Source organism: Plectropomus leopardus, chromosome 16 (genome assembly GCF_026936395.1).
Source record: "Plectropomus leopardus strain MGB_pleo_1.0 chromosome 16, ASM2693639v1, whole genome shotgun sequence".
Lineage (NCBI taxonomy): Eukaryota > Metazoa > Chordata > Actinopteri > Perciformes > Serranidae > Plectropomus > Plectropomus leopardus.
In genome coordinates this window covers 21,140,092-21,160,561 of record NC_142191.1, presented here as the reverse complement: position 1 = coordinate 21,160,561, position 20,470 = coordinate 21,140,092, and the positions used below count along the sequence as shown (strand labels likewise).

Below are 20,470 nucleotides of genomic sequence, written 5' to 3'. Positions count from 1 at the left end.
CACAATAGTTTCAGTGTCTGCTCTATTTCCTTTCCTATATTTCTTAAGTAATCGCCTTGTATCGCTGCTAGACGGGCACACACACATACAAGCAGACAGAGAAAGAAGCTAAGCCTTTTGTTTGAGTCTACTATGCCTACGTCATCCCTGCAGCTAGTTCGAAAATGTAATTTTTGTTATTACAAAGAAAGTAAAGTATCAAAAAAAGCACTGTTATGTATCAGTACCGGAACTGGTGCCGTTATAATATTATAATACGGGGCGTCCGGTAGCTCAGTGGATAAAGCAGGCGCCCTATAAATGAAGACAGTGTCCTTGCCGCAGCGGCCGCGGGTTTGATTCCAGCTCGCGCCCTTTGCTGCATGTCATCCCCTCTCTCTCCTCCTTTCACGCTATAGATCTTCTGTCCTATCTAGTAAAGGCAAAAATGTAAGAAAAAAAAAGAAAAAAAAGGTGTGTTCACAATTGTTTGTGCTGCTGACGAGTGGCCAAAAAAAGCATTGGGTTGTCCTCACTAAAATTGATTTAAAGGTGAGATAACTTAGTACCTAAATGGGCAAGCATCTCCGCTAAACACTTTTGGTCTAAAAATAACAATCTTGGGGTATGGCCCTTTGCCACTATATGTTAACATTTAGCTAAATGCAACTAGTCCTCACAACTGCATTTTTGTCCAAAGGTTGGGTAAAAACAAACAGTCGAGCAGAAAGCAGGAAGCCCCCAGCAGCCAATACATGTAGTTAGAAGAATTCAAGGTGTTTTTGAAACACTGACATCAGACAATGAAGTGGAAACTCCTTTATTCTGTCACTTTGTCACAAGAAAAACAGCACATTCTTATTCAGCAGACAGACCCACATTATGTGTGTGTGTGTGTGTGTGTGTGTGTGTGTGTGTGGAAAGTACCCACTGAATTTTAAGTGTGCAATTGAAATTCACTGTCTGCAAATTGATCTATTTTCTGGTGATGGCACACATCAGTGGTGCCTCTGATGTGCACCGTCATGTCGGGAGGTGGCTACCATTTAGCGTTCAGCATGCCAACACTCGCATTAAACATTGTTTGCCTCTGTGGGGCTCGCTGCAGCGCCGGCTTCCAGAAAGAAAGCAATCTTTATCACAGTGGGATCAACGCTGGCAAACAATCTCTGTGGAAATAGGGGGTCTGCGATTTCCTTTTTTTCTCCATGGCTTTGGACTGCAATGCACCATAGATATTTTGAAGTGAGCAAGCAGGAACACACACACACACACACACACACACACACACAACACACACACACACACACACACACACACACACACACACACACACACACACACACACACACACACCTTCCTCTGCTGGGGGACTGACACAATGTCAGACAGATTTAAGCAACAATAACAGAAATAACCCCCGGCTGTTGCCAGATAGAGAACAATGGGCTCCGGGCCCAAACCGGGCTCTGCTACCTCGGTGTCTAAACACTGAGCCCGGCCGTCCAGTCCACTCCACTTCCTGCTCGATAAACACAAGGAAAACAGCCGGCTGCCTTTCCTGAGGACACAAGGGGGAAGGGAAGAGGGGCACACTGGAGGACATGACGCCGGAGGAGAGGAATCTCACTGACAGACCAGCACACTGCGAAGCTCTTACGTAGGACGAGACATGAGGTCGGTGCTGACTCAGGCCAGAGACCACGTTCCAGCGTTGTACAGATACACACTGTCATGTATTTCAACATTTTACTGTGCACGTGTCTCTATTAAGGATATCCTCATTAAGTTTTTTTTTTGTCTCTGATCCCGATCCGAGTATCTGCCAAAACCGAATACCAATCTGATACTTGTATTTAACGGGATAATACAACTGCACAATGCACACTTCAAACACTTCAGAGTTATCAAAATCTTTCCAGTGTATGTGCTTCACAGTCTAATAGCTCTGTAATGCAATACAAGAAAAAAATATCTGCGTTTTTTATTTTATTTTTACAAAATAACAAAATAGACAAACTATTTTTATATGGCTTTTATCACAGTTCCAGTTCATGGTCTGTCTCAAAGCATTTCAGCTTTCCACTTGACCAAGTGCTAGCTCTATCATTAAAGAGTAACTCAACCTTAACTTCAAATACCATATCCTATGACACTGGGATCGTTGCATCCCTGACAGTGATGACTACATTCAGGTACTAAACATGATGTCTTCACTGTGTGAGAAAAAAATGCAGTTTCGGAACATGACATGAGTTAACGTGATCTCAGTCTGTAAGCTCTATGAGGTAAAATATTTTAGAGGTATGGATGAATATTACCTCACATTCAACTGAAGACCTTGTTAACCCGCACTTCTAGAGTAGGTTTATGAAATAGATACTAGAAATCAATCAAACCAGACATTTTTCTTTGCTACCAAAAGAAAGTTCTGTGGCTCTTGTACACGTCTTTGAATGAAATTTGTCTTCTATCATAAGCTGTAAAAAACAAGCACTGGTTTTTACAAATTACATGTTTGTAAAGTGATGCATGTGCCATGACATTAAATATCAACTGTGACAACAAATTAAAAAATAACACCAGTGTGACCTGTGTGGCCCACCTGCTGGACATCAGCTACATAAGTTTCCCCACTACAAGCAGTCTCCCTTGTGATCTCCCACAAACGTTGAAAGGAGCATTTGTTCAAGACATTTGTGTTTCTTAAACCCATGACATTAAGGTTGAAGTCAGCTGATGTCTGTGACCTAAAAAGGAGGTTCAGTGCGGCTTTTAAATGGCATCCGATCCTGAATAAATCAAACCTGCCTGAGCTTCAGAAGGTCTGTTTTATCACATTTCTTCTTTACTCTGAGATAAGAGCAAACAACATGATCCCTTTTCATTTGTTGCCAGTGAAATGCATCAAATTGAAAGTGCTGAAAATGTGTTCCTCTACTCTTGTATCCTTACATCCAAAACACATTTGTTTTTCTACTTAATCGCGATTTGGCTGAGACTTAAGTGTAAGAAGCTGGCAGAAAATCAACTGGATGGTTTCTCGAGCAACATTGCAGCCTTACACCCATCAGAAACATCCTAACTAATTACTGCAAATGTACACAATTACTGGAGGCCCACACGCAAAAACGGCGACTACACAGGGCATGCCACAGTCTAATCAAAGCCCTGTGATGTCAAAATCTATTTCTTCTCCATTGTCTGCATTGGCGAGTGGAAGTGTGTTTGATGTTATGGACAAAACAGGATGTAATGACCTCACATAAATAAGGAGCAAGTTTGGACTGGAGAGGACAGTTTGGTCCTGAATATAAATGCATTTGTGTACACGCCTGACTGTACAGAACGGTACTGGAGACTCGTGAAAAATGCCACCGTCTCCACAGATCAAAGCAACATCCAGCACATACAGACATTATAGTCCTGAATGGGTCCTCTTCCTCCCAGACTGAGCTACTGCTCAGAGGGGAAAAAGGAGGTAAGACAGGAGTCCACCCAGCGGACATAACCAAAGGAAAACAGGATACAGCTGGTCAGACCTGTCTGCCAGAGCCAACATAGCTGAGAAGAACCAAGACGTGTGTTCTATATGAAGCATCTTGGGGGGCTACAGCGTACAGTACAACACGATTTCAACCTGCTAACCTTCAGAGTCGAAGCAGAAATTCAACTGAGTTTCCAAATATGACATGAAACACACGGATTTAAAGATGTGAAAAGGAAGGCTCATACAGTCATGATATGGAGTTCAACTTCATATTAAGGCTGGGACGATAATCGGATCGCCGCAATACTGTAGTCAAGTGATACTACCGCGGTGATGAGGTCATCAACGTCATCATAGCATTTTCTGAGGCAATATAATAAATGAATAGAAAAATGTGTGTCTTTGGCTCTGATGTAGCCTGTCCTTAGCCTCACACAATGTCCCGCCCACTGATTGCTTAGACATCGCAAGTCCCAGCCGAACCGCAAAACTGCCGTGCTACATATGGCAGAGGCAGCGGATATTACTTAAGTTGTTATTAACTTCACAATCTCTTACAGTAAAGTTTAAAAAACACAGAGGTGTTTCCTCAGGCAACGTTTTGTTGTTAGTAATGGTTCTTATCGGATGTAACCTCACTCGGGTATTGGCGATGATATGTTCCTTTTTAACCGCAGGATTATTAATTAATCTAGAGTTTCTTCAACTGAATTAATTCCTTGGTCTGTAAAATGTCAGAAAATAATGAAAAACATCACTCAGAATTTTCAAGGATCAAGCAGTCATGTTAAAATTGTAATTAATATCCAGCAAACAGTTAAAAAAACAAAGATTTTCATTCACTAAACTTAAAAAAAAACCCTAAATATTGACAATTTAGATGCAACCATGAATGATTCTGTTTTGCATCTTGCTTGAAAAAAAATACAAAATGATGAAAAGATTGTTGCTGGTTAGTTTTCTGTTGATTTACTTATCTGTTTATAACTAAAAACAACCATCATATAGCCATTGCTGCTTTACAAAATTGATAAGATGGCATGCTCGCAAAAACTCACATTTCACTTTTATCTCTATCAGTAACAGTTTATGAAATCCAAAGCACTGAGATGTGTGTCAAGGTTAGACTTACTGTTGCGTGAAGTGTTGTCCCAATCCCAGGCTTCTACAATCAATGTGTACGTGCGCTGAAGGGAAAGGAAAAAAGAAAATACGTTAGGTTTATTCAGACTAAATAGCTTCTCTTTCTCTTCATGTCTCTAACACAAAACATAAGAGTTGCCTCTTTTCAGTGAAAGTAAACCTAATAGAGCATTAAGATCTCAAGTTGCTTATAAAACAAAATGATATTAAGCATTAAGAAATGTAACATTTGCAACTATTAAGCATTCCCCACACTACAACAATTAAAACACCTTCTGTACTATCAAAAATTCTCTATTTTAACTCCCCCTTTCTTTCATATTAGACCTGGAAACAGTCAAAGCTCATTTACAGTCCACCATTTCCATAAAGTACTTATGGGGATAAACTACTTGACAGAATTTCCCACCTGTAAATGATTATTTGTTGTTAATGACTACATGATGCCTTGTCTACTCTCTGCTACTTTGTTCCCAGATTTACAGGGAAGTTAACATCACCAATAATCCCAATGTGTTTATAACAAAGGGAGAAAAATGTGGATGATTTTTTTAGCCATAGTCATGCAGCTCTTCTACAAGCATCAGCTCACACACACACTCTCTCTCTCACACTCACACAAAGAATGCAAAAATCGATTTCACTGCTACTACAGAGTCTCAGTTGCAACCTGGCCACGTTACTGCGAGGTGCGCTTGAGTTACGCTGCCAATGAAACCCAATGATTCAAAGATAAGACAGCGGGATACGGTAAGAACAATTATGGGAAGAAGCCAAGAAGAAGCTTCAGGACTGAGATGTGAAGAGGACACAAGGGAACAGCAAACTGCCTGAGCTGCACCAACTTTCCCCTGGCTCAGTATGCATGAACCTGCACATACTCCTGGGGGCTCCACAGTGGAGCTTCAATACAAAAATCCTGGCAACAGAAATGCAGTGAAATGCGTTATATCGAGTTCAACTGAGGAAAAAGTCACAGCTTCACAAAGATAGTAATGGTGAAGGTGCATATTGTAATAACCTGATATCTAAGATGCAGACATTTTACACAACGTGCAAAAACAAACAGTAACAAAGAGTAAGATAAGAAGATCAATGCCCCTCATGTGTTCACATCAAATATGAAGCCAGAGCCAGGAGGCAGATAGCTTAGCTTAGCATTAAGACTGGAAGGAATGGAAAACCGCCAGCTTTGCTCTGTAGTGTGAAGCAAAAGAGGCCTTTTGGAAAGCCCTTCTGTTGCTGAAAAAAAGTGAATGCAGAACCATAAAGGCTGCCATACATGCTAGAAAACTTTTTTGCACTGTTACCTCACCACATGAAGTTAGTGCCCTTTATAATTTGTGTCCTGCCCTGGCTCCTCAGACAGCCCGAGTCCACCGCTGCTCATTGACATGTTATTCAACATTTGATTAATCTGCAGAAAAACAGCAGTAAAAACACAAAAAGTTGTTGCTTCATGGGAGTTTGTGTGCAGGACTTGTTCTTGACTGGGAGCAGTGAGTCTCTGCTGGTTCCCTGGCAACTGAATGTTGACAAAACCACAACTTGTCGTGGTATCAAAAGCAAATAAGCTTATTTCCCCAAGATGAACTATTGAACCATTCTTCTGACACTCATCTATTAATCATAACTAGCTGCTAGCCACTAAATGCTAACAACTGGGTAAATCTGATGCATTAAGTAGTATTTTTATTGAGACCCAAACATGATGGTTTACATTTTACCCACTAGATCTCATGTCTCCTGAAAACCCACCACTGAGACCCACTTGGACATTTTTTCTGTTTGTCCTCTAATCTACAAGGGACCTATTATGCTCATTTTCAGGTTCATATTTGTATTTTAGGTTTCTGGTGTTTTCCTTATAGGCCAAAAACACCTTATTTTTCTCATACAGCCCATTTTAGAGCCTGTCTCTTAAAGTCCCCCCTCCATAAGAAGTGTTCAGTGTTTCTGGGTGTTCTGTATCTGACCGTCTGTGCACCGTTATTGCAGCTGGGGAATGTCTATAATGAAGAATAGTGGCATCTTCTGCAGTGAAAAAGCAGGAATATGAATATATATGAATATCAGCCGAAATCAGAGAGATATAAACAACAATAGCAACCAAGATTACAAGTTTCCCTGACCTTAGCATGTAGCTGCATGTAACATTAACAGCTTACAGTACACTTTCAGCCACAGAATGATTTAAAAAATCACTAATAAAAGTCTCTCAGCACAACCAGACATGTTCCAGGATGAAAATTAACATTAACAGTCAAAAAATACATGTTTCCCTGATGTTAGCATGTAGCTACATGTAGCAGTGTAGGCTACATGATATAACAGTTGCAGTTGCATGCTTGAAGCAGACGACTATCTAAAGACACTGTCACAAGTTGATGTAGTCTTGTCTTGAAAGTAGGAAAAAACATTGGAAACAGAGCTAAGAAAAGTCTCAAGCCTTAAGTTTTTACTCACAGGGAATACTTTTAGATACATTTACCTCATTATTTGAAACTTTGTCCATATTTAATATAAACATATGACATTGTATATTACATTGGCTACATGACAGAAAATAAGGAAAAGCATGGCAGGTCCCCTTTAATTATTTCTCTATCACAATCAGTAAATGAATCAAAACAAAAACTTTTAAAAAAGGCAGGCAGACTTCAACTGTGTTTTCAGGAAAAAAAAACAAGCCTCAGCAGGTACGATGTCCATTAAGAAGGTCACTTTGCCAATATTAGCTGTGTGAGATGAACTCTGCCTGGCTTTGTCCTTGGATGTCAGACAGTGAGCTAAGGGGATTATCAGTATAACAGTTGACCGGTGTAACAGTAGTGGTGCATTGGTGTTTTACACAGTGCTGAAATGATTAGTTTATTAATCAGTTAGAGGATGAACACAAATGCAAAGGTCCACTATGAAGGATTTAAGGGGATATACTGGTGGTATAAAATGGTATGTAATATTCAAATTTATTATTTTGTTAGTAAATAATCAACTGAAACTAAGACTTATTGTGTTTTGTTACTTTACAATGAGCCATTTATATCTACATACAGAGTGGGTCCTCTTCCACTGAGTCTACCAAGGTGCACTGCCATGTTTCTACAGTAACCCAGAATGGGCACACCAAACACTGGCTCTAGACAGGGCCTTTCATGTTTTTTTGCATATTTGTGTCGTCCTCCTACCCACTTGCCACACAGAAGAAGTTTCAGTTGGTTGCAATCTCCAACCATTTCACTAGATGCCACTAAATCCTACACAATGGACCTTTAAATCAACAACTAGGTTGATAATCTATTTGAGCTCCAACTTAATAGCAGTTTTATTGTCAATTCTTGGATATTTTCTCAGTTAATCTATGAGATATTTGGTCTATAAATTGTCATAAAATGGTGAAAAATGTTTCGGTGTCCTTGTTTCTCAAAGCCAAGATGACATTCTCAAATGCTCAATTTTGTCCCTAACCCAAAGATAAAAAAAAAAAGAAAAAAGAAAAAAAAAGAAACAGAAACAGAAAATAAAGAAACTGTAATCACAGAATTTTGATTTAAATTGATAGAGTATCAAATGTAATTGTTGACAACAAATCAAATAATGGTTGCAGCTACTGTCTATTAATAATTTGGGGTATTTATGAAGCAAAAAAAATTCCAGCCACTGAAATGTGATTCTTATCTTTTTTTTTATATCATCTTTAATTAGATTAGACATTTGGTTTTTGACTGTTGGCTGAAGACGGCAACTTGAGCTCTGGTAAATTTGGAGGCTATCATTTACTTCTTTCTGATTTATTGTGGACTAGTTGATTTTTAAAACAATTTTAAAAATCAGATTAATTGATAAGGGGGATAACAACTAGAAGCAGCCCAAATTTTTCCACTCCTAAATGCATACATACATCATCGTGCCTCAAAGTGAAACAACTCTTAGTTATTTTGCAATATAACCATTATTTGAATAATTACATTTTTATTTATGTATTTGAAACCCTTACATCTTCTCCATTTAGGTACACATTTTAATTGACACTATATGGATTTTGGGGAGATGGCTCTTATGCAAACTTCCAAATTCTTTACAATGATGTAGCAAAAACCTGAGCTGACACTAGTTTGCGTAAACATGAACACACTCAGTTGAAAACTAACCAGGCTAACCAGCACCACAAGAGTAATCTAGCTGGTGTGCTGCAGGGCACACTGCTAGGCAACCAGCTGACCTAAATAACAGTCATTACGTCACCACCAGTCGTAGTAGCCACAGCGTGACTGCTGTGACCTCTACTGTAATGTCATTGATAGGACGACTGCCTCCGGGGGTGGTACAAAAAAAAAAGCATAAGGCAAGTCTTTGAGGGAATTGAATGCTTCAATGAGGCGGGAAAGAGAAATCACAGGGAGGCGGATTGGAAAATGTGTGTGTGTCAGTCTGTGTTGTTGATCTGGGGGACCAACAAGCTGGTAGGCTGGTTGCTGCTGGGCTATGGGATTAAGTAGGCTTGTCTGGCTGTGGGTGGTGGCGGGAGGAAGGGGAGGGGAGTGTTATTGTGGAGGACCACGAGTGACAAGAGAAGGGGATAGAAGATGACAGGATAGGGGTGAGCTAAAGGGCTTGGGTCAGAGTTTGGACACGGGAGGGGGGTACAGCTGTATAAAACTGTAGCTACTGGTAGGACATGAGAGGCCAAAACTAGGCAGGGGTGAGAGGAAGTGGGTGAGACGGAAAGCTGTAGTTATAGGTATGGGAGTCTGGGGGTTTTGGAGACGCTCGTGCTGCAGTTTCCGGAAGCTCTGTCAAACGGTCCGATTGCAGACGCACAACAGATGCGGCCTCAAAGATGGATTATTTGACATGAACGTGGATCATCCCACGACATGTAGCTCGGCTTCTGACCTTTCCACCCATTCCCCCTCCCCCCACCACAAAAGGGTGGGCTAGCTGCCCCAGTCTGAGCATGTGGGTGGGTGTGTGCATATGCCAATGCGTACAAGAGGAACTGTGAGTGGCAATGAATGCATTAGTGGCAGGAGACCTTGGGATGATGCCTGGCTGTAATTGTGAGACTTTTCAAGTGGCTCGTCGTCAGAAGGAAGAATCAAAGATCAAAGAAAGTAGTGATGCACAATAATATCGGCATGTCATCGGTATCGGTAGGTATTGCCTTTTACATGCGGATTTTTGCGGATACACAAACTGTGAAGTGAACAGGTACAAAACATCAACCCTAACTTTAAGTATTTTTCTTTTTTTGCACAATGTATGAATATTACATTCACTGAAAAGCATTAGATCTCATGTCTCCATCTGCTGGTCGGCCATCATGATAAGAGCATGCATAATATGATGTTAAATCCACTACAGAATAGACTTGATGATCACTAAAATTAGGTGGGGGAAAAAAAAATCGATATATCGATATCGTTATCAACAAAATGAGTCGGTATTCATAAGCATAACACAAAAATTCAGTATCAAGCATCCCTAAAAGAAAAACAGGTGGACATATTGTGACCTCCACCTTCTGGGTTTACCTAAAATCCAGGCTTGCTTGACAATGTTGTAATTGTCTGGGTAAATAGTTGCCCGGGTCAGTGTCTGTTGGCCAGGGACTAGTCTGGTTTCCCACAGACCATCCCACTCTGTGATTAGCTGGATTAAGTGACAGCTGCCCAAATGGTTGGAACAAGATAGATGGATGGGCAGGGGGGGGATAAAGGGGAGGTGTGGGGGAGGGAAAGGCTACTGAACAAAGACCCTTGTCCCAACATCATAACTCACCCCCAATCCCAATCAAAACCATTGTCCATGAAGAGACACAGTCAGCACGAGGACAATTAGTGTCAGCATGTGTGCTGCTGAGCCGGCGCAGGGCAGTTATACTGGGCGAAGTCAAATAAAAGCTGCCAGCGGTTCTAGAAAATCTAACGTGAAAGTCAGAAAATATCCAAATTTCATTCCCCTTTATTCAACTCACTAAAACACAGGTCACCTACATTTGACAGTGTGAAAGACTATGAAGAGTCCCCTGCCAGTCAAATCTCCAAAACCCAACCCAGCCCTTCCCCTGATGGATTAGAGGATTTACTCAGAGAAATCCTAGTTTTCAAGTCAAGAAGGGGGGCATGGTGAAAAAAAAAATTGGATGTTTATGTGTCATGCACTCAGCGAACCTGGGTTTGCTCAAATTGACGCAACAGTCAAGTGCCATCTTTGCGTCAAACGGTACAAAAGAGAGAAAGAAGAATTAACCCACTGAATTCAAGTATCAAAAAAAGAAGGTCATTTTGGTGAATGCAGACGGGATGCTGCTGATGTCTGGGGAAAGCCACAGGTGTAGTTTCCCACGCCAGATGAGGGGTGGATAAGTGAGAGGAAGGTGGTCATTGAAATAAAAAAAAGGGGAAAGGGGACAGAGAAAGGTGGCAGTGAGAAGTGGAAGCCGGGGCAGGTTTGGGTCACTAAGCATGGGATCTGCACGCTTCTTTTTCAAAAGAGGGGTCAGCCCCTCTGCATGTGGGGTGATGTGCATGTTTGCATTCGAAGAATACTAAGAATGTGAGATCCAGGGCTGGTGTGTAATCCCATGGGAGATCCCAGTCTGCCAACAATTCGGTATCAATGGAGGGGTGGATCTGCATCATGAAGGTTTGATTGACTCATTCCTGCCTCTTGTGCAAAGTTGGAAACAAAAACGTTGCTGCCTTTCATGCAATAACTAGAAAAGTCAGAGATGTTTACTCACTATGAAAACACTCTCTGTAACCTTGAGCTATTTCTGTTCCCACGTCAATGATAGATGACCTGAATGTCCACCTCCCTGTTCCCCGACTCCTCCACGAGGAGTTCCACTGACAACTCCTGATTTATTGCCTTCTGATGGGACATGAGGTCATCACGATTCATCCCGTGGCCAGTAATCGCTGCATGTAATCTTCATTAATCTGTGATGTCAATCCCAGCTTTTGGTTTTACTCGAGCTGAGTCTACGCTGCTCCAGCAAGGGCATCGAACTATGCCATTTCTGTTGCACAGGAAGAGCAACAGCATGGGATGCACCTTCTACCTTCACCAAACACCGATTTTTGATATTCCCTGTAAAATATGGACAGTGGCACTCTCACTCATTCAGGAATGATAGCAGTCTCAGTATGAGGAATAACAGAGTGAAAGCCATCCAATAAACCCATGTTAACCAACTCTAAAAATGTTCACTGGCATCTTTTATTCTAATTAGCTAGAAACAAAATAATTGGTTATTATTCAGCCCAAATGATACCGAGGGGTGATTAAAGCATTAAACAGACTGAATGTCACAAAGTCTAGACACCCTCTGAGAGTACAACAGAGAGGTTTCCAATGGGAGGGGAGCCTGTTGGGGGGTGCTTATTACAATCAAGGTTGAAGTAAAGAAGAAAAAGAAGAGCTGAACCAGCTTCCCCATCACTTCTGCCTGGAGGGTGGACCCAAATGCAAATCTCTCTCAGTCTAGCTCCTCAATCTGTTCAGAGGCAAAGATCAAAGACCTCCAGTGGCAAAATCCTTGCAAATGTGGTGATGATGTTGGCAAGCAGAGACATTGGAAGGTCTCTGACACTATTTGACATCCGTGCTAAATGTTTCTGTACTTTGAATGTCCCAGGATTTCAGGTAGATAAAATCAGAACTGAACAATCTTGCATATGTGGTAAACCATTAATATCCATAACATATAAAAGGTAATTCAGTCTTATTCATAATTATGACAATATGACAAATCCCTACACTTTACAGTCTGAAAGCTGGAGCCTGATCTGACCCAAAATTCACTTAAGCTTAACAAATGAGTGACGCTAACACCCGCGTAAAGTAGTTTGGCAATTATGTTTTAGTGCCATTTGAGATAAAAATGTTTACTCTTATACAGTATTGCAGCCTTGGTCTTGAGTTTATGTTTCACCATCTAACTCAAAAAAAAAAACAAAAAAAACACATGCAACCATCTACCAACCCGTCTTTGGAAAAGAGCACAAGGCAAACTGGAGCACCACACTCCCTCTGACCTGCTGATTGCTGCTGGATGAAGTTATGCGAAGGTCCATTTGCGCCGGCTGTTAAACTGCTGAAGTTAGAAAGCTGCACGTATGCCTGATTCTGTTTTACACCGGCTATCTCAGTCATTGTGGAGCTGGGCACACATGCACAAGCCTTATTTTCACTCCCTCAGTGAGCCATAGATTGATGTAGAAACACCCTTAAATCAGTTTGCATGTCGATATTTGTGCCCGCTTCACCGCTCATTAGACCCGCCACTGAGAAACAGGCATATGGCAAAGAGAATGTTCAGTTTCACAAATTGTCTTGTGCCTAATTCATCACATGTACCTGTAAACCATCTACAAGGTGATACCACAATCATCATTAAAGAACATCGAAACAGACTTCAAAAGCTAACTTAGGTTAGCCTAAGTGAGTTTATGATGGCGTTTCCAAGTAATAGTTTATACAAGACACTGGCAGTAAGTTTAAGTACAGTGATATCAAATATGGGTCACTTGAAAGAAGTCGTAAATACACAGTCAAAAGATTGGATATAGGCACTAAATCGGAATTGGGCATTTAGACCTGCAGTGTAAATGCAGCCATAGTTAAACAGGCCTGCATTTTTTTTAATTATCAGTTAGTCTGTTGATTTTTTTTCTATCAACCATTGAGTCCGAAAATGCTGCTGAACATCAATTGCAGTGTCTCAGAGCACAAGGTAACATCTTCAAATTGATTTAATTGTCACATTTGAACAGCTGTTGAATCACCAAACGTCAAAATATTTCTGTTCGACTGAATAACATCAATTACGTTCCTGTAGGGTGAATAATCACTTAATAGACTGATTGTTAAAGCGCCATGGTGAGACTACTACCAGTGCAATTTCCCAAAACAAACACCAGGAATAATCTGCAATTACTGTATGTGCTCAGACCTTATCCAGTTATCTTTACCACGTGCCGGAAGATCAAACATCAATCAAAACACCTGTCTACCAAATATTGTTCATTTCCAGATCTTCAACCTGAGATAATAAGTAGACAAAACACAATCAATATTAGTCTGGTTTTTGGTTTGAGTGAAACCCTGCAGACAAGACAAGCCCCACTGACCATAACTCAAGACAATATTGCTCTACTACAACTCCATGTGTGGTTGAAAAGCAGGTTACAGACAGCATGACAGTCATATCTGTGCTGGGTGGAGAGGTGGAGGGCTGCGAGTTGCTTGCCAAAGTCGTGTGCCAAGAGATGTCGCACTGAAGGCAAGGCATTTGGCTGGCTGCTGTACACCGGCTGCACACACACACACACACGAACACACACGGCCCATTGAGCACACTGCTACTATGCCAACAGGGTCATTACCCATGCACTTCCAATACAACAAACCCCTCCCCTCCTGGTGCTAATTAACCAGCATGATCCAAGAGTATGCAACACGTACAACAAACACAGACACATGCACATTTGCATAGAAAAGCTAAATGATTTCACATGAAAACAACAGATATGTGCAGGTAGACATGAAGGAATTTACTATTAAAAACTTGGTAGAAAAAGCCCCAAACAGGGTTAATTCAGGTTTTGGATTTTAAACAATGAACCAAGTTGAGATGAATTCATTGCATGCTTCAAAATGGAAATGTTGTATGTATGTAAGGCAGTTTTCATGCCTTAAAATCAAGGACAGGTTGCTCTTGCATCACAACAAGGAGGTATGTATTATTATCTGAAAATACTCGTCTGACAAGACTGACAATCACAATATAATCTTGTCAAATCCTCATCATTATGTGTGCCAAGAAATGCAACTATCAACTTAAAAGTGTCAAACTTTTATGTAAAAGTTCAGGTCTTGTGGACTCTTGGATAATTTACTTCTTCAGGCGTTGTGCCTTCAGAAAGAGCGACTGCAGTAACATACTCAGAAACATTAATAGTCTAACTCCTGATCCAAAGCAACAGGGCGCCTGACTAGAGAGCAATACAGCGCCGCCTCCAGCCGAGCCCCATTATCATTTCAAACAGGTTCAACAGTACAGTGACAATTTAACTGCCCATGTAATGACATGCTTTAATTACCCCCACAAGGAGCCTCTAGCACCTGCACACCATTCATTTAACAAGAGGCAGGGGACACAGCGGGCCAAGGCAACAGTGTATTCAAACACACAAATCAATGCAGAGGAAAAATACACACGACTTACAACTACACATCTGTTGTGCATCTAGTAGTTGTACTGCATGTGTTGACAGAAGCACCTGAGCAGCCTGCGCCATGTAATCCTGTAATGGATTTTATTTTAGGTCATTTTTCAGAGACACCAAGAACATAAAGATTCAGTGGGATGTGAGGAAGTACTTTGAGAACAGTGGACATGATTGTGGGTGTTGTGCGTTATATTTTCATAGCTATATTCACAGCCGACCCTCCCACCTCTCTGCTGTCCTGTAATGACATCATTAGATTTCCTGTCAACTTATGTTGTGGAGGCTTCCAGTCTTCTCAGCCTAGTCAATATAAGACTGGAGTTAATTTCACTGTCACAACTCATGTGGTGACGATTTATTGATGTTAATGAGCTACTTCTTAACCTACATCTGTAGTTTTGCCTTACACCAACCAGGACTGCAACTAACAACTACTGACATTGTCGATTAACCTGTCGACTGTTTTCGTTATTATTCGATTGGTTTGGTCCGTAAAATGCCAGGAAATGGTGAACTATACAAATCAGTTTATTCATTTTAATTCCAAAGAGGAGTAAAAAATAAATAAATTCACATTGATGAGCCTGGAATCTGAGAATTTTGACTTTTTTTCTAAAAAATGAGACTGCTTGATCAATTATCAAATTAGTTGCCTATTGATTCAATAATAGACAACTTTTCTGTAAATTGACTGCAGCTCTAACACCAACTGTGTTGCCAGCCTTTACAAGGGCTCAGCTGTGCTGCGACACCGATGAGGCATGGGCCACTTTTAAAAGGTAACTTTTTTTAATCACTTGAATCACTTTTTTTCTCATATCTTAAGTGATGAGAAAAAACTTAAGGGTCTTCACTCAAAGTGCAACGTTGCCTCCTGACTGGTGGTAAGAATCAAAGATGAAAATAAAGCTGGAGAACTTAATCTACAATCTCTGAAAATGCTGTGCAAAACAAAACTGAATATGCATAATGGTCATTGTGTGTGTTGAGGATGTTGAAGGTGCAGTTACAGTACAGGGACAAAACACCTTGTAGGGTACATACACTGAAGGTATTTTTGTATTTACAGTAGCTGTCTGATTAAAAAAAACATATCAGCATGATTTCGGCACCAGTTACTGGAAGCAGAAATAAACATACAGTGGAGCCTCGTCACGTGTCACGTGTCACGCGAGTTCAAACCAACAAGAGCATCTTAAACCATAGAGCCCATAGGAATACCAGCACCATCACAACAGCAGGACTCATGCAGTCTTCAGCTTCAAGATTCAAGATATGTGCAAAATACTCTAATTATCAACATGACATCTGCAGCTTCAGATCATGTTTGTACGTGGGAACATGTTCCCCTTAGTTTACCTGGTCGTCACTTTGTGGACTGCAAAAGCCAAGGTCAATAAAAAGAACATTCTGTACATTTTGTAATGGAAATATGATGAGATGCCAGAAACCTGCGTCTTAGGCAAACTATGTGCACATCTGTCCACCTCTCCTCATCTTTACTCAAAGCCCTCGTAATCCTGTTCAAATGTGCAATGCATTTCTTTTAGACATATTTCCATGACAGCCCATAACCAATTTGAATGTTGGTCTGAGCATTCACAATCGGCTTTTCACAGTGCAGTGATTTGCTTAAACTGTGGTTTGCAGGGCGGCACCAACCTGAACAAGAATTATGAGTAGTTATATACATGCTGGCAACGGGAAGCGTCTCATCCATATGCTTTAATACCTTTTTTTGGTAAAGTGTAAACAGAGGGAGGTGACATGATGGATGCCAACAACCCCTAGAAACTCCTCACTCCCCTTTATCAAAATTATATATTTATAAGCATTTATAAGAAAAAAAAACCTCCTCATTCCTTAAAATGGCTTAGATGTAAGTCTATACCTTTGCCTCATTTAGTATGCATAGCATTATGAATATGCAAATTAGCCCCACCCCTCCACTGCCATCTGGAGCTTAAACCTGCTCACCTTCGACTCTGCTCATCAAACATACAAACCTGTGCAAGTAAACAGTAACAGATAACATAAGCCTACAGCTTGACTACGTTATCAAACAGCCAAGAATATGTTGCTAATTTGAGATTACCCTTGTTCCACATTGCCGGCTCTGCAGTTGAAGTGAAAATGAAAGCAGAAGTAACTACACCTGGCTTCTCCTCTGATACCCTACAGGTTGATGGCATAGATGTAGAATTTCATGGGGAGACAAAAGGAACATATCCCCCTAATTTTTACATTTTTATTTGCATTTGCTCATCCCCTCCCCCATTTAAAAAAAGAGAGCAGCAGGAGACTTTTTTTGTCATAATTAAAGATACTCACACCATGAATTGATTTGAAAATGGTACAAATTGGTGCAGAAAAAATTACTACAATGCAGGATATTAAGTGTTTGTAACTCAAAATTTTCTGACAGGGGACCCCCAATGTTGATTGAGACTATGACACACCAAGCCGATGGTCAGCCATCAACCCACGTTGGGCCGATGGCGAGCGTCCACAGCCCTCGTCACCGCAGTATGTGCCACATCGTTGGCCTCGGCCGTGACTGTAAATGAAATCACTTTCATTGACCATTCAGCTCGGCGTACGAGAAGAGAAATGGAAGGAAGGAATGTAAACAAGCAGCTAAGAGGGCGGGAGGTTGAGACAAACTTGTTGTGTGAGGTAAGATGGCTTTTGAATAAACACTGAGCTGTTAACAGAAACGTTTCCTAATAGGTTGTGTTGTTCACTTCCACACAATAAATACGCTTTGTTCTGTCAAGATTGGATTCTTTTGTTAATGTGCTAACTGGCTAACCAGCGTCATGGTGGCCTTTCGGTTTCCCACTCTGAGTGACTATTACAGACGATCGCCATCTGTTGGTATGGAGGGGTATCTCCTCTCCCACAGGCACACAGCATACGTATTTGTTGGCTGTCTGTTTGAGACATGGCGATATGAGGACGACGCAGAACGTGACTTTTGTCTGCGCTAGTTTTCTAGTGTCGTTTGGTGTGTCACGGCCTTCAGGTTTGTGACATTACAAACCCTGGAAGTCTGAATTAGTTTCTTTGAGACTGTCATTTACTGGACCATCATTCACTGCAGTTCCATGGTGAAAATGCTAGCCATTGTGTTGACTGCTTATTTCGCTCCTGATATGTGTCTTGCAGTGTATAAAAAAAAACACCATATGGACATTTTAACAATGTTAAAATGTCCATGTGCTTCCACCGGAGGAGATCTTAAAATTACACTATTATTATCACGACCTTCCTCCAGCCACCTATCATCAGGACAGACTGGTAAATGAAAAGGTAACAAGAAACTAAGAAAATCAGGTCCTTTTGTACACACCTAACTTTAGGACAACTGTTGATATGAATGAACTTCTGGATGTAGCCCGGACTAGAAGCTTTGCAAGTGAACCAGGTAAAGAGGACAGCACCCGAGGGAAACTGGAACATTTTGGCACAGGCAGGAATATGTCCAAAATTAGAGCCACTGACAGCATCACACAAAGTCAAAAACAGAAAAATCAAGTTAAAAACAATTTAAAAGCAAGTTATGAGAAACTTCAACATAAAAACTGCTGATTCTGATCAAATTTGCCACATTCTTGTTCAAACTCAGGTCTGCACAACATTAACGGAAAACATGTAAAAACATCATAACGGCCCTGAGGCACCGAGCAGGAAAACATCCTTTTAATTCATGGACCCCAAAAGCAGTTATTTCCCTACTGGTACACACTGTACCTTATGTGAAATGACAGAATGAACAAAACAAATTGTTCTCAGAGGAAATCCCCGCCGGCTCCTTCGCAACACCATAACACAGATCCATTTAATATCAAGAATGTAGTCAGAGTCAGATGGCGATGACAAAGAGTTCAGTCCACGCGGGTTTCCACAGGGCAGCTGTCTAGATCACACAGTCAATACTACACTGCATCTTTGTTGATGAGCAAAGCAACAACACAGAAGTCTGGCAGGCTTTTAAACTCTGATGACAGGCAACAGTACGTAAGATTTCTGAAGGCACAAATGTGCAATGTCTGAGGGCAAAGGCGCTGCTAGGAAGAAATCAGGGCATGATAGGGTTACAGTGGTAGTGGCTTCACAGATTCACATACTATACACATTGGTGAACATATTTGATGTAACAGCTTACTGTTTTGAATGACTGTTAATCATCGATCCTTGCAAGAAAGAGGATAACATTTTAAATGAATCTTCTGCACTTAACAAAAATCTGAAATGCTGATTCGCTGACCATCTAAAAACTTTTTAAAAATGCAATATAAAACTGTCAGGATAGGATGCAATGTTATCTGACGTGTTCAGTTGAATAAAACGTATTACTTTGAGCTGTTGCAGTCTTTAGGATGTTAACAATATCCTGCGCATGTGTACAAAGTTCATGTAGTAAAGGGTTAAGAAGTATTGCCAAGAGCGCCACATATAAAATGCTACGAAATCAGTCCAATATGCTGTCATGAATTAAGACAATCATTTTTAGATTCTGACAGATCAGTCTACCCTTAAATGAAAAGTATGTGTTCATATGCCAAATATATGATTGATGGACCGAGATAAGAAAAAAACTAAAAACTGAAGAAGAAAAATGAATTGATTAACATTTTAATGATTTGTTTGCATGCACATCAGTTAAATATGTCACTGAATGCACACATGTATGATGTATGTTGCTAATTGCTATTGTTCTCTTCAGTTAAGTAAGTAAGAAAATAAGCTAAAGAAAACAGATCTAGTTAGTAAATGCTGTTGTTGCACCCTGGGAGTTCAGTTCGACTGGCTAATTGCATAATCAATACAGAGCTGAGCTGAATCACAGGTGAGACCCGTGTGAGTGGTTTTCCACGCAGCAGCCCGGGGACCAGAGGAGGAAAGGATGGGGGAGGGAGCCACAGAGAGGAAAGACAATTGTTTACAAGAGGCCTATGTAGCCGTCTCCTAGCAACAGCTCTGACAAGCTCTGCATCAGGTGTGGCTAACCATGGCAGCCAGTGTTAGCCTTTGGATCTGTGAGTGTGTGTGCATCCAAAATACAGCCAACTGCAGGCTCAGGCAGAGAGGAGAGAAATACAGTACATCTACAGAAAGTGGCTGAATGAGCTGCTAGTAAAGCCTCTGTCCTACTGCTTACTAAAAGTGAGCACTACAGTGCATCTGCAAGTATCCCAGCCTGGATTTTTCCCCTCAGTCCTTGCTTTCTTATCAGCACAAACACAAACAACCATGAAAAGAAATCAAGAAATTACAAAATTGAGCAATATCCCACAAGGTGTATACAAAAACAAGCTTCAAACAAAGTGTTGATGGTCTTTTGTTACTGTTTACACATTTTTCCAACATTGGCACGGAATACTGGCATGTGCATCCACAGAAATCCCCAAAAATATGAACACAGAGCACTGTACAAATGAACTCAGCATGAAGCTGGTGCAAATTTGTTTGCACCCCCCCAAAAAATTAATTTTCTATAGTATTTCAGACATTTAGGGACTGTTCATTATTTATGAGGGGGAAGGCCAGGTGCAAAAAGGGAGAGGCATTTACAATATTTTTTTAGGTAGTGGGGAGGGACTGTTTTTTATTTTAG

The 20,470-nt window shown here is 40.8% G+C and overlaps 1 protein-coding gene across 2 annotated transcripts in view; it reads right to left on the bottom strand.

Annotated features, from left to right (window-relative positions):
* jag2b (jagged canonical Notch ligand 2b) overlaps positions 1-20,470 on the bottom strand; it is a 56,821-nt gene that overhangs the window by 27,503 nt on the left and 8,848 nt on the right. For both annotated transcript variants that reach the window (XM_088089277.1, XM_088089276.1), the window contains exon 3: positions 4,602-4,656. In XM_088089277.1, the coding sequence (XP_087945403.1) occupies positions 4,602-4,656 (55 nt within the window). The remainder of the gene's footprint in view (positions 1-4,601; positions 4,657-20,470) is intronic.